Raw genomic sequence first — 15,452 nt, forward strand, 5'->3', positions numbered from 1 at the left:
TCTCTACCTGGGAAGCTTACAGTCTGAAGCTGGACAGGCAGACAGAGGTTATGCACAAGGGAACAGAAACAACAATAGGCAAACTGTATATATAAATAGTATATAAACTATAGCTATTATATATTGTGTATAGCTTACACATGTGCCATCTTGACTCACTGCCAACTTATCTTAGCATTGCTTTTCTGGAAACAGTTGTATGCCCACCTATTACAGTTACATAATACTTCTGCCATCTGAAGACCAGATGCTTCTGCACGTCCTCGTTAGAACAGTCCCACCGCAAGCCAAAGGGACTACTCAGTTGAGTAAGGGGTGTGGGATCTGGCCTCCCCGAAGACAGGAAGGCAAAATGATGCAGATGCAGGTGCCTGTTTCTTATCACTTTGTTCTGATAGCTGCCAGTTTAGTTCTCAATAGGGGTGTCACCAAGATACATTTAAGGACGTCTGTATATGTTTCTGGTTATGCAGAATGGGTCAGAATCATCCTTGGTCCAACAATGTCGGTGGAGTTATACCAGGGACCAATTTAGCCCAATGTTTGACTCACGAATCTATCAAAGGGTTGGGGAAATCACACTCTGAACCACAGGCTGACAATCTTTGATCGTACTCAGGTAGGAAAGAAATTTACACAGGAGGACAGACTGCCCAGAAATAATTTAATCAAGCCAGCCCTGCAGTCTAGTGTCCGTGCAAATGTCAGATCAGACTGTGGATCGCATGCTCACTGAACCTCTGCGCTAACAGGAGCTGGGCGTGTGCTATAGACAGAGCTCCTGTTGGGTAAGGCTGGATAGTACTTTGTTACTATCTAGAGGTCACTGCTGTTCATCTGATGGCAACTTGCATAGCCTTCCTCGCCAGAGGGAGGGGTGCCATAACGGGATGGGAAGGGTTAAAAGTGGGAAACGGGAGCCCTCAGAAAACCCCTCTGGAATCCCATCTTGTGTAAGAGAGCAAATAGTAAACAGTAAGTCATCCTGTTGAATCCTGAGGTATTGCAGCAGACCTGGCATCTTAAGAACACATATCACCATGGGGTGACTTAAGGACCAAGCTCAAGGCAGCCTTAACCCTGCATTTCCTGGCTCCGGCTGATATAAGCCAGACCCATCATGTTGTTTGAACACTGCCTTTGTGGTGCGGGTGATGAATTGAAACATAGGCTTCCTCACCCTTCATCGCCGCTTCCTGCGCTCCTTCCACCCGTTACATTTCGTTCCTTCAGTTTATTGTAAATAAAATGTAGATGCCGAGGTGAACCATGCATGGCACGTGTCTTTCCCTTTGCCGTAGCCAAGCACGAATCAGCTTCGAGGCAACTGAGGTATTTTAATGTGAGTTTTAAAACTCGTATCTCTACAAAGTGTGACTTGTGTTTACGGGAGTGGGCATTTAACAGCCTCTTATCAAAACATGGACAGTGATTGCGCTATGCAGGTGCATTCCTGCAGACAACTATATATTGTATTGTCCTACAATGTCTGTAGACCTACTTAAGTCCCGTTGTTCTGTTGACGTAGCCTTGTTTTTATGTGTCTACCAAGCTGCACTTTCTTCATTTCCTCCAACCAGCTCTGCAAAGCTCTTCGCAACTTCTTATCACTTTAATTCCTCCTTTCACTGGCATACATTCTTGGCAGGCAGAGCAATTTCATGATACCGAAAAGTACATCATGCCAAATAGATAAGATGTCGGCAAAACAAAGTGACTGGGTTTGTTAGCTTTATGTTTGGGATGGTTGAAACTCTAAAGTAGCAAATGGGATGGTTGAAACTCTAAAGATACGGGCCAAATTCATTCCCGGTGTGCCTTACTGATTGGAATTACTCCAGAAATTAGTAGGTATTATGTTGCGGTAGTAACTGGAGGCTGCAATCAGGGATTCAGGCCTAGGCACAAATACGATGACCCAAAGAGCTTACAATGTAAGTAAAGTGTGTATTTGGTTCATGTAGTGTGTCCTGAATCTGATCCAATCATGTGCTGGATCCTGTCCAGGTTTCATGCAATTTTTAGTTGCCTCTTGGAGAACAACGCCTTATGAGACTGACTGACTGGTAAGGTTAGCCATTGCCTCTCGTGGCAAAGGGATCAGACCTGTTCCTTATGTGCTTTTGTGTCCTAGTGCCCAGTCTTGCAACCCTGATTAAGGTGAGCTGTCTCATTAGCTTTAATAGGATTACTAGAAAAAATAAGAATTGACAGGTCATGAATTAACTCTTCATCCTGAAGCATTGCTTTATTTGGTGCATCTTAGCCCGCAGTTGCTTGGAGGGTTGGACAACCTTCCAAAAGTTCTTGCTGCTTCTTCAAAACTTTTCCAAACTTCCCCAAGCTTTTTTGGCCTATAAATTGGAGTGGAATGCCAAGGCACAAAACGAGCTCAAACAAACTAGAGACAATAAAGGCTAACAAGAAAACATTCTACAAATACATTAGAAGCAAGAGGAAGACCAGGGACAGGGTAGGCCCATTACTCAATAAGAGGTGGTGGTGGGGAATAATAACAGAAAATGTGGAAATGGCAGAGGTGCTTAATTACTTCTTTGTTTCTGTTTTCACCAAGAAGATTGGTGGTGATTGGACAGCTAACGTAGTGAATGCCCGTGAAAATGAGGTAGGATCAGAAGAGGCTAAAATAGGGAAAGAACAAGTTAAAAATTACTTGGACAAATTAGATGTCTTCATGTCACCAGGGCCTGATTAAATGCATTCTAGAATACTCAAGGAGCTGTCTGAGGAGATATCTGAGCCATTAATGATTGTCTTTGAGAAGTCATGGAAGATGGGAGAGATTCCAGAAGACTGGAAAAGGGCAGATATAGTGCCCACCTATAAAAAGGGAAATAAGGACAGCCAAGGGAATTACAGACCAGTTAGCTTAACTTCTGTACCTGGAAAGATAATGGAGCAAATAAGTAAGCAATCAATTTGCAAACATCTAGAAGATAATAAGGTCATTGTGGATTTGACAAAAACAAATTGTGTCAGACCATCCTGATAGCTTTCTTTAACAGGGTAATAAGCCTTGTGGATAGGGGGGAAACAGTAGATGCGGTCTATCTTGATTTTAGTAAAGCTTTTGATACTGTCCCGCATGACCTTCTCATAAATAAACTAGGGAAATGCAACCTAGATGGAGCTACTATAAGGTGGGTGCAAAACTGGTTGGAAAACCGTTTCCAGGAGTAGTTATCAATGGTTCACAGTCATGCTGGAAGGGCAAAATGAGTGGGGTCCCACAGGAATCAGTTCTGGGTCCGGTTCTTTCAATATCTTCTTCAATTATATAGATAATGGCATACAGAGTACACATAAAGTTTGTGGATCATATCAAGCTGGGAGGGGTTGCAAGTGCTTTGGAGGATAGGATTAAAATTCAAAATGATCTGGACAAACTGGAGAAATGGTCTGAAGTCAATAGGATGAAATTCTATAAGGACAAATGCAAAGTACTCCACTTAGGAAGGAACAATCAGTTGCACACATACAAAATGGGAAATGACTGCCTAGGAAGGAGTACTGCGGAAAGGGATCTGGGGGTCATAGTGGACCACAAGCTAAATATGAGTCAACAGTGTAATGCTGTTGCAAAAAAAGTGAACATCATTCGGGGATGTATTAGCAGGAGTGTTGTAATCAAGACATGAGAAGTAATTCTTTCACTCTGCTTAGGCCTCAGCTGGAGTATTGTGTCCAGTTCTGGGCACTACATTTCAGGAAGGATGTGGACAAACTGGAGAGTCTAGAGAAGAGCAACAAAAATGATTAAAGGTCTAGAAAACATGACCTATGAGGGAAGAATGAAAAAATTGGGTTTGCTTAGTCTGGAAAAGAGAAGACAGAGGGGACATCATAACAGTTTTCAAGTATGTAAAAGGTTGTTACAAGGAGGAGGAAGAACAATTGTTTTTCTTAACCTTTGAGGATCGGACAAGAAGGAATGGGCTTAAATTGCAGCAAGGGCGGTTTAGGTTGGACATTAGGAAAAACTTCCTAACTGTCAGGGTGGTTAAGCACTGGAATAAATTGCCTAGGGAGGTTGTAGAATCTCCATCATTGGAGATTTTTAAGAGCAGGTTAGACAAACACCTGTCAGGAATAGTTTAGATAATTAGTCCTGCCACAAGTGCAAGGGACTGGACTAGATGACCTCTTGATGTCCCTTCCAGTTCTATGATTCTAACAAGAACTTCTAATGAAAGCTCCAGTATTCTCCAGTACATTACATTTAAAGGGAATTAGGCATTCAACCCCCCTCCTAGGCAACTTTGTAAATCTCAGCCCTTAGCCGGGTCTGAAATTAATCACAATTATTCAAGCCTCAAAGAAGGTTCTTCATTTAGCCGGTTATCTGGGATGGCACTTTAAGCGCTCATTTTTATGTCATATTCCTTGTTTGGTTCTAGCATGACTGAGTGACTTGTTTATTTAAAAACGTTGTTTAGAGAGTATTGTGGCTTGCTGAGGAGCGATATAGCTCTATGGCTAACCGCTATCAACTAAATTAACTCTGGTGGTTTTGACACTGGGCAGAATCCAGTTTGCCTTACTCTTGAGAGTAGCCCTATTGACACCAATGGGAATGACTCATGTGAATTAGGGGATCAGAGTTTGGCCAATTTGCATTCATCACGGTCAGGATTTGGCACTAGTCGCACATACCTTTTAAATGACTCTCAGGATCCGGGCCCCAAACGTCCAGGCCTTTTTGGGTCTGCTCAACCCCTACTCTTAGCATTTGGCGCTCTTTCATAAAGCCATGAAGAGACAATTCCAGCCTGTGATTATTTTTTGGCAGGCAGACCTATGAAATTATTCAGAAGGATACTTCCCCTGATTTATGACAATACCCCAAGCATCACCATGTAAATGGCTTTTAAATGGAATGTTTCAGCTGCTTTATAAGAATTCTTCATGCGAGGAAAATAAACACTTTGTCATTTTCCAGACTCTATTTGATTATCAGATTTGTTGCTATAAACATTAAGCTACGCTACCTTAAAGCGAAGCCACCTGAGATGTATGACTTAGAGAACTGTACCATTAAATAAAAACGAGCCCGACATGGGAAATCCGTGCATGATTGATCCTACCCATTCTCCCTTTGAGTAGATTCTTGATGGCCCACAATGAATACCTGAAACTTTTGATTAATGTGGAGCTAGTTTTTCACATCTCATTCATAGCACAGCGGGGATGTGAAATGAAACACATGCAGTTTAGGCATCCTAGGTGCTTTTTATTAAAATGTGATGCTGTTTCTATCTCAACAGTGCTTAGCAATGTCATTTTCTTCCCTTCCGCATTCATGGACTTACGAGTGAATTGTATTGGGGATGGAATTCATTCCTTAGCATGTCTATCTGTTACTCCCGTGATACTCCAAATGTACGGCTAGCAGCTAATCTATGCGGGCTACTGATCTCCTCTGGTGCTTTCAGCAGTTAGCACGGAGTAAAACAACAATGAAATCAATAAACAGCGAGTGAAAATCTGAACCCTGTTGCTTGCATTCGTGGGGAAACAATGGGAAAGTGAAGGCCTGGCTCTGACTTATGCTTTACATTTACTTTACATGGCTCCAGTAATGAAATGGGGTCTTAATTGGAGAAGTATAATTTATGCCCACTTCAGTGCGCCTTTACATTGCCAGAGCAGTGTAAAGGGGTCTTGGTGTCAATGAGGATCAGGCCTTGAGAGTTGCACAGGCTACCGCAAGGACAAGTAGGACAAGCTACCAGCAGGGGGATTGTAAGGGTTTCCATTGTCTGGGAGTTTGACTTCATCTTCCTTCCTTCAGGCTAAAGTTATTAAGATTACGAAAGCTGAGAATGAGGCTAGAAGCAGCTCATGAGAGACAATAATGCCAAGGGATGCCTGGGTCCTAAGAACCAGGGAAAACTTGCAGAAAATGAGTGAGCTGCTAATTTTGCTATGCAGGGCGTAATGCGATGAACAGGAAGTAATGAATTACAGTGGGGGACTTTTGGTGGCTTTGAACGGCTGCATACACAGCCTGATGCTCAATGCGCCAAAAGGATGACACCGTCGGATCTGCCAGTACCAGCGCTTGTGAATGAATGGCACGGGGCGCTCTGCAGCACGCTTGAAAGGAAATGACTGGGGGGTGCTTAGCGGAGCAAACTGCAGGGATATTTCCATCGTAATGAGGAAAGACCTTGTGTAGCTTGAGACTATTTCAAAGTCCCTGGCACAGCGTGCTCTTCTCCGGCACAGAATATGTGAACAGGTGGGGAAGACTCGAGTTAGAGGCAGAGAAGAGCAAAGAGAAAAATCAACCATGAAATTGGTAATTTTATGAGCTTCACAAGGGAGGGCAAAGCTTGTTGTTAGACACCGTGTAATTGTGTCTCGGTGCCCTGGGTTATAGAATCTAGACGGTGTCAGTTTATCCAAGAATAGTACTGAGGCTTTTTAACATAGATTTGCAAAGCATTTGGAAAGACTACAGTTAGTAGGAAGAGAGGCTCTGCCATCCTGGAACAGGCCAATGGCCCACCTAGACAAGCATGCTGTCTCCAGTGGTGATACGGAGTTGATGCGTCTTAGTAAGATTTAAAATGCATATTTATAAAGTAAAGGAAAAGTCACTTTCATTCTCCTTATATGGGGATCAGTGTATACCCTGAAAGCCAAGGGCTGATCCCCTTTGAGATTATCCTACCTGGTATCACTGCAGGGGTTTGTATTCATAGAATAGTAGAGATGTCGGGCTGGAAGGGACCTTGAGAAGTCCTCCAGTCCAGCCCCCTGTGCTGAGGCAGGACCAAGTAAACCTAGACCAGCCCTGACCGGTGTTTGTCCAACCTGTGCTTAGAAATCCCCAGTGACGGGGTTTCCACAGCCTCCCTAGCAGCCTGTTCCAGTGCTTAACTATGCTTAGAGTTAGAAAGTTTTTCCTAATATCTAACCTCAATCTCCGTTGCAGATTAAGCCCATTTCTTCTTGTCCTACCTTCAGGGGACATGGAAAGCAGTTGATCACCGTCCTCATAACAGCCATTAACATATTTGAAGACTGTTTTCAGGTCCCCCGCACACCCGTTTTCTTTTCTCAAGACTAAACATGCCCAGTTTTTTAAACCTTTTCTTATGTCAGGTTTTTTAAACCTTTCTATAAGGGTCTAGTTCTGTCCGTTTCCCCCCCCCCCCCCCCCTCCACACACACAACTGTAAAATTAGTTGAACTCTGTTGACTTCAGGGGTTGAACTGGGCTGTTTTGTAGTAGTTCCGGGAATTAATACTTTTTTTTTATGGCAGCTGCCCTTCTGTTTTCCAGGATCTCAGCTTTAATAAAAATACACAAAATGTCTTTAGCCCTTTTGGTTTCAAAGCAAACCTGTGGAACGTGACCCAAGTGTAAACTGATGCAGCTATGTCTGCCTACAGCCTGAAACAATCGTTCTGAACGGTGTGAAATGCCCCTATTAATTTCAAGCGATTGTTAACACTTATGTGGGGTAGGGGCTGCCTTTTGTGGTGTGTTTGTACTGCATAAAATGGCCTCCAGTGCAGTCTAGGGCCGAAAGTATCTAATCCTTTCCCCTCACCTAACAATATGTTGAGGATGGAAAGGGCATAAGCCAATATAGCATGTCATGCCTCAGATATGGGAATTACACCAGAATTAGAGGCGGAATTGAATGGTATGTGCTCTTTTGGATTCCCAAGGAAATTCTTCCCTGCATGTCTGGTGTGGGTCTGGCACTCTGCCCGGTGACTGTCACAGTGGTAGACCCATTGTATGGGTTGATCAGAGACAGGATTATTTGGCTCCAGAGTGAGACCCACACTGAAAAGGAAGCTGCTCTTCTATACCATCTCTCTAGGAATAGGCAGGTTCAGGGGTGATCTGGGAGGAGCAATGCCTCTGATACTGTCTTATAGAAATGGGAAGTCAAAAGGCATCCTTCATCCCATGTGCTTGCTCAGCTTCTGTTACAGTAACAGGACTCCATTCGTGAAAGAACTAAAGGGTTTTTGTTGTCCAGTATATCACTAAATCAGCATCTTCCCTCCCCAACTCTTAGAGGACTCTGCCACATTACAGGGGTATGCTCGCTTAGTGGGCTAGTTCTTATAGGAGGCAATGTGTTTTAGTGGCTAGAGCACTGGACTGGGACTTAGGAGCCCTGGGTTCCGTTCCTAGATCTGCCATTGGACAAGTCACATGCCTGCTATGTGCCTCAGTTTCCACATCTCTAAAATCATTCCTCCTTTGAAAAGTGCTTTGAGATCTATGGATGAAAAGTGATACAGTATATAAGTGAGAGATGTATTGTTAGCATTTAGACAGATAAGGATTCCCATCTTATGGAGCAACACTGTCGACATGCACCGGCAGCTGACATCCGGTCCTCCCTAACATTCCCCTCCAACTACTGTGGGGATTTAGTCCCTGGTGACACAGGTCTGCTTGTGGGGATCAAGTGGGAGTATAAGTCCTGACTTTACCAGTTTGTTTTTTCTCCTCCATGTAGAGCTAAGGCTGCCTGTGTTGTAAAATAAATCTGTGGCCTTTGCTTTCTGGACAGTGAAGGGCCAGCGTCTTAATATGAGTTCTGGAAGGGAAGGCGGCTGTGGCGGTTTGCCAGTACAATGTACTTATTCCCTGATGTTCTTCTTGCCAAAATAATGTGAGCCCAACTCCAATAAAGGTTTCCTATGGTTACAAATTATATCTTGACTGAGTTTAGTAGTCTCCAGTCAGTTGCAAGTTAATAACAAACAATCCTTCTCCCCAAACTCCGAATGAGTTATTGCAAGGGGGGTGACGTTTGCCCGGCGGGGCGAAGGAGGCAGTTAGTGCAACAGTCCTGTCTCTGTAGGGTGCTTGCAATCATGTTCGCATCCTGGTCGCAAATCAGAGACCACCTGCCTTTGCCCTTAGGCACTTCCCAGTGATATCCCACCTGGCGCCCTCGCAAAAGAGATGGGTCGACCTATATCTCTCTCCGCTGTGTCACATACAAGCTTATGGAGAGACTGCTTATGATGTGCATCAATGAGGTTATTGAGCCCTTTGTTCAGGCTGGCTTCAGGTGAGGATGGTGTACCCAAGATCAAGTCACCCACCTAACACAAGACATTGAAGATGCCTTTGAGGCGGACAGGAAGGGCAGCGCCATTCTTGTCGATGTGTCAGCTGCATGTGACGCTGTCTGGTACGTGGGGCCAACCAGGAAGGTGTTGCCGGCCAGTCTCTGTAAACCCAATGGATCATGGAAATGGTAACAAACTGGTGTCTCATCTTGGAGACAAAGTCAGCCAGCGTAGGCACCTCCATAACAGACTCCCGCAAGGATCTGTTCTAGCTCCTCTCCTTTTCAACGTATAAGCTGACGACCTACAGCACCGAGCCGAACAACCTGAAGGCCAGAAACGCCTTCCTCTACAACGGACTGATCCATCGCAAGACGGTGGGCGTGGAGCCCGCGGCGGGCGGGAAGGGGATCGTGGTGGTGCTGAAGAAACGGGCAGGCCAGCGCAAGCCAGCCACATCCTACGAGAAGACGACCGTTAACAAGAACGCCCGGGCTGCGCTCAGCAGCCTGCGCCACGTCATCCGCAAGAACAACTACCGCAGGGATCTGCGCGTGGCCGCTCTGCGCCGCGCCATCCTGCGGAGCCAGAAGCCGGTGGTGGTGAAGAAGAAGAGAACCCGGGCTACCAAGACGGCGTGAATGGCTAGCATGTCCCAATAAAGGGTTCAAACCAGAAAAACAAGAAAACCAACAGCTCAGTACATGTATGCAGATGTGGGTAATGAGCTGCACGACAGTGCAGGGTCACTCAGCCAGGACATGAATTCTCTGGCCACTTACCTTTAGACTCAGTGCAAGTCAGTGGCCACAGCTTTTCACCTGCACAGTGACCTGGCCACTCAACCCCTGTGTTTGTCAGGGAGCCAGTCTCCTCTCTGCACATCGCTGACCCCGCCGCGCGGGGCCGGGGCTGCCTGAGTGGTAGAGGGGCAGAGCTCAGCTCCTGCTGGGGCCGGCAGCAGCCAGAGCTCAGCAGCTGCTCAGCGCTTCCCACCCGATCCCGTTTCCTACCCACTCTGCTCTTGTGCCCACTTCAGTTCCTACCTTCCCCTTCCTTGACACCCCTGGCTCCGTGCCTGGGTCCACTTCCCAACCCCAGCTCCAGCTCACTCGTTGGCTCTGGCATTCGGCTTCTGATCCCTGGCTCTGACCCTCACCTCTGCTCTTGACTAAGCCCCGGGGTGTCCTGTGGTCCTGATTCTTGATTCCATCTTGGCTCAGCTCCTCTTTAACCTCCAAGTCTGGCCACCCCCATGGCTCCGACCATTAGGCCTGACTGCCCACGTCCTGGTCGTGACGCTGACAACGTTGGGGATTGTCTATTCTCTTTCCAGCCAGTTGTCACTTATTTAGGAATCAGACTGGACCACAGTCTAACATACTGGTCCCATGTAGCATACTTTAAAAGATCACTTTCTACACTGTCTTGATCCAGAGGCGAGCAGGAGCAGAAGCAAGCGTTGTGCAGTCCTGGTGGTGGTGTTCGCTCCGGCGAAAGATTATGCAGCAGTTTGGGGCAGAGAACGGCATGCGTATCTCCTTGATTTGGAGGTGAACACAGCCACCCGTATCATTAGTGGTTGCCTTAGCCGCACATTAACCTTTAATTTATGTGTGTTGACTCAGAACAGCTCCCCCCAGACTTTGATGGGGTGCCATGACCCTTATAACTCCATGGAAGGCTGTGACGGATGAAAACAAGCTGCGGCACGCAAGGCTGACAGTGGTTCCAATATGTGCAAATAAGTAGCCCACATTTCCTACAGGAAGTTCTGCCCGCCTCCAGAAGAAAACACCTCCACCTGCAGCTCCTGCTGACTCGCCACGACTGACTGTATGCTACCCTTTTGCAGCAGCTGTTCGCGCACCGATATCCTGCGCTGCTGGCCCAGTGCCAATCTCGGGTGAAGAGCGGCATCTCAGTGCCAACAGCTGTGTCCCCACAGAGGGATAGCAGCTCTGGGATAGGTTTCAGAGTAGCAGCCGTGTTAGTCTGTATTCGCAAAAAGAAAAGGAGTACTTGGGGCACCTTAGAGACTAACCAATTTATTTGAGCATAAGCTTTCGTGAGCTACAGCTCCGATGAAGTGAGCTGTAGCTCACGAAAGCTTATGCTCAAATAAATTGGTTAGTCTCTAAGGTGCCACAAGCTCTGGGATAGAGAGGTAGGCGTGCTGATGAATTTCACAAGCCCTAACTTACATCCACCTGTTTGCAGCCTGGGATGCAGATCCTGGACTAGATTTAACAAGCTGCTGACTGGAATGGCAGAGCAGCTGCCAGAATGCGGAAATTTGGCTTAGCCCATCTTCACAGTGTGACTGCGGGGCAGCAACGCAGATGATCTAACATGGTGGTGGCAATTAGAATATTGAAAGGTGAACTGCAACACCTTCCTATCCCCGATGAAGGAGCAGTCAGAGGGCTGATGATCTAGATATCGACTTGTGATGCATATGAAAGAAGAAGTCTTGCTCAGAAAGAAGAGGGTTTTTTTCTAACCACAATTTTATTTTTCAAAAATGAAAATTTTCATTGACTTTTTTCAATGGTTTCCATTTCTCAAAAAAACCCAAACCCTGAAAATGTATTTTTAAAATTTGTTTCCATTTTTCTCCTTTCTTTCCCACCCATTTCCCCCCCCCCCCCCCCCACGACCACCCCGGTTTTCCATTTTTCCACTGAAAAGGGGGAGAGGAGAAAAAACCACAAACTTTTTTTTTTCCAGTTTTGAATTTTTTATTTTGTCCAACTGAAGAATTTTTCAACTAACTCTCAACTTTCAGATCTGTTTTTAAGGCTTCAGGGACTGAGGGTCTTATTTAAAATACATTGAAGTTAATGGGAGTCTTTCCATTCACTCTCATGGGTTTTGGATCAATCTCAAAGAGATTCCACTGCTGTTCAATGCACTGTCTCAAAAGACCTTCTGCAGATGTTGGTGGGTACATGCTTCATGATAAGCAGTTGCCCCATGAATTCATTCAGACGTGTCTGAACACATTTGCAGAACTCTTCAAATTAATCTGTAATGACCCATTACAGGAGGGGATTATTAAATATTGGTTTAACACAAACAACAAAGATGTTATAATCCCGCTAATGCCTCTTTAAGAGTAGTTCATTTCAACACCATTACTGCAGGGCTCAGATTAATCGTTATGCAGGTGGTAAAGTGGAATGATGTTACCTGTTTTCACAGGGATGCATACAAATCACTTTTCACCTCGTTCATTTGCTGCCCAAAAAGGCACTCTCCTAATTCTCCCAGACTTCAAGTGTTTTCTGAATTTCAAGCTGCATTCGCTCATGTTTTAACCCTGATCTGAGCAACTATAACATTTCTAAACAAGATAAATCTTTGCGGTAACCTAAAGTGGAGCTTCTCTTTTCCCATAGGCTATTTCTTGTGCAGTAGGCGGACTGCAATCGCTAGCCTTTACTCCCCTCCTGGGAGTGCAGAACAGAAATAGGCCAGGGCCTCTTTTCAGATAGCTCCATTTGAACACACTTATGCTTCAGAAACTCTCTCTCACTTCAGGAATAATGTTCCAGTGTGGGTATATTAAGAGATCCTCAGAAGTGGTCATTTACTGATTTGGGTCACTATTACCCCTCATCCTCTTTGTCTGAAAATGTGTAACTGGTGTGGGAAGGACTACCAGGAAAATCTATATATTGACATTGGGAAAAAGATAAGGATGAAAGATGGAACCTATTTAATGCACAGCTATCATCTGTTATCTCCCGTTCCCCAACTGTTTTAAAAACAAAATACAGAAGTTCTTATACTCCAAGGACCACTTTCTGCAACACAGCTGTGCCAGATATAAAAATGCAGTACATGTTCATGCTCAGAAACCCAATAAAACTGGTAATTAGCCTCTGAAACAAATTAAAACAGAAGATACAATTTTATTCAGTGTAGTTTGTCTTTCCTGCAAACTGTACCTCGAAACATGTTGGAGAGTTAAGTAACGTAGAGCTTAAATAATAGGAGCATAGGGAGAGCGAATTAAGAGGAAAAGATGTATCTCGTGATACAGTTAAGAAAGAACCAAAAGATTGTTAAAATGGGGAGGAGTAGAAGGAATAATCTTGGTTATTGTCTTGGCTCTTCCACATGCTGCTTATTTGTATTTGAACAGACCATTTAGCTTGCGTGTGCCTCAGTTTCCCCCATCTTTCGAAATCAGATAATTGGCCCATGGAGATGGGTGCGTGATAAATGCATACAGGCTGTTCTAAGTGATAGATCCTGCAGAGAAAGAGGCTTTCTCATCCAAAGAGGCTAGACCATGTGAAGTGGTTCAGGAGTTTGAGGCTGCGTAAGCAGAGCAGGTAGAGTCCAGAGTAAGGCAAGGTGTGAAGGGACAGGCTATAAATACAAGAAGGGCGATTTTGAACCAATCTGTTCCTCTTTCCCTTTTGTGGTTGAAAACAGGGTAGCTACTGCACAAGGGCACTTCATTCCACTCTCGCTTCCCCCTCATCAATGCTCCAGTTCACTTTAGAGCTCAGCTGAAAGCATAAATTTTCCTCCTTCCCTCTAACTCTTGGTTTCTCTCTCGCTTCCTCTGCTATTATTTGAAATTTCAGAGCTGTGTTTATTTAACTCTGGGCAGTGCGGCAGGGATGCAGTGTGTGAGGAATAAATCTGTACTGCAGCGATGGAACTATGGTGGATGGTTTCAGATGTTTCCTTACCTCCTTCCTTGCTGATGTGCCCACAAAACTGGTGGGTCGCCAGGGCCACTTGTAAATCAATAAGGGGTTAATTTTAATGCCTCGTAGAAACGCGAATGCTGGGTGGAAAACCAGGGGCGGTTCACACGTTTTTATCTGAGCTCTTGTGGGTTAAATCTTGTGCTCCTGCAACTCAGGGGAAGCTTTGCCCTCAATGGAAGCATGATTGAAACTTGTGTTTCTAATAAAAAAGGCCAGACTTGTCCCTGGTATAACCCAAAGATTAGGGTACTTGCCACTAGCAACCCTGCCAGCCCTAGGAGGAGTGGGCAGAGGAATGTGGCCGTGGAAGGCAGCTGTCACCCCTCCTCTCGGAGGTAGCCTGTACCTGATTGGCTCTGGTTGGGGTGGGAGCATGACTTGAGTTTGTACAGTCATGGTGATCCCCCTTCATGTGGGTGGTTCCTACAGAGACCCACGTGGAAGCTGCTGTCCCTTGGTGGAGTCCCCAAGGGAGGATTGCAGTATAAACACCACCTGTCTCTCTAGGGGTGAATCCCATCTGCAGGGTAGTGGCATACATTCATCAGGAGAGAATTTAGTCCAAGATGTTTATTATTGAGTTTAATAACTGCGTGGGAAGCTCTGTAGTCCTAGAACCCAGATCTCCTAGTTCCTGGGCAGCTGCCCTGTCCACACTGCCAAAGCAAGGAACAACAGCATATGGGCCGTAGAGTTTCAAGCACCACCGGCTGTCCCGCCCACAGAGGTCCTGACTGGCAGTGCCTACGGCATTCCCTGGTTATCCCAAGAATGCTGTTTAAGGTGTGGGGAAAACACCTAGAGGTTTTCTGTGCAACTAGACAGGTACCTGGCTTGGTTCTTTAAACAGACCCTGCTGCACACTCCTGATACCTTGGCAGGCTCCCGGTTTCTGGCCCCAGCCCTACTTTCATACCTGGCCTCTCTCCTGGTCCTCTGCTCTGTTCCTGCCTCTTCGCCCTGCCTCAGTTCCACTAACTCAACTTTGGCTGGCTCACTTAGCGTTGGCCTGGTGTGGCTCATTGACCTTGACTCTGACCTGATCCTATGGTGTGACACTAGTACGGACAGCTGCTTTTGGTCTTGACCCTCTAGACAGAACTTGGATCATGTCCCCTCCAACCCAGGCCCTGGCCTCAATCTGTGGTCCGTATGCCCTTTCTCTAGGATCGCAAGGAGAGGAGCTATTATTATGGCCATCTTATTGATGGGGAAAGTGAGCCAAGGAGAATTGAAGTGACTTGCTTAAGGTCACACAGCAGGCCAGTGGCAGAGCTAGGAATGGACCCACATCTCTCAATTTGGCCAGGAGTAAATTCATCCCTGTTATAAACAGGGTGGAACTCTCTTTGAGGCTTAAGCTGAACCTGGTTTTTATTAATCAGGTAATATCTATTTGTAAATGACTCTCCCTTACCATTTTGCAATTCAAGGGATCACTGAGAAAGAGCAAAGCCAATAGAAGACAAAAAGAAGACTCCGAACTCTAATGCCCATAATCCCGTAGGGTGGAATAAAACTTTGGCAGATCTCCACCATTTTGGAGGTTATCCCGACAGATTTCCTGTAGGGCCTCCCTAATGGTCCACTAGGCTACTCTCCTCTTTGTGAGCACTCATATTCATAGTTCTGTCAATGCCTGACGTG

At 45.6% G+C, this 15,452-nt stretch overlaps 2 protein-coding genes across 3 annotated transcripts in view; both read left to right on the forward strand.

The window, feature by feature from the left end:
* The window catches only part of CACNA1H (calcium voltage-gated channel subunit alpha1 H), a 480,369-nt gene that overhangs the window by 16,645 nt on the left and 448,272 nt on the right, over positions 1–15,452 (forward strand). The gene's annotated exons all lie outside the window — the stretch shown is intronic.
* On the forward strand, positions 9,255–9,749 carry LOC102943629 (60S ribosomal protein L28-like). The gene is made up of 2 exons (XM_037911814.2): positions 9,255–9,263; positions 9,348–9,749. The coding sequence occupies exons 1-2, from the start codon at positions 9,255–9,257 to the stop codon at positions 9,714–9,716; spliced, it is 378 nt and encodes a 125-aa protein (XP_037767742.1). The 3' UTR covers positions 9,717–9,749.

Source organism: Chelonia mydas, chromosome 10, assembly GCF_015237465.2.
Source record: "Chelonia mydas isolate rCheMyd1 chromosome 10, rCheMyd1.pri.v2, whole genome shotgun sequence".
In the NCBI taxonomy this organism is placed as follows: Eukaryota; Metazoa; Chordata; order Testudines; family Cheloniidae; genus Chelonia; species Chelonia mydas.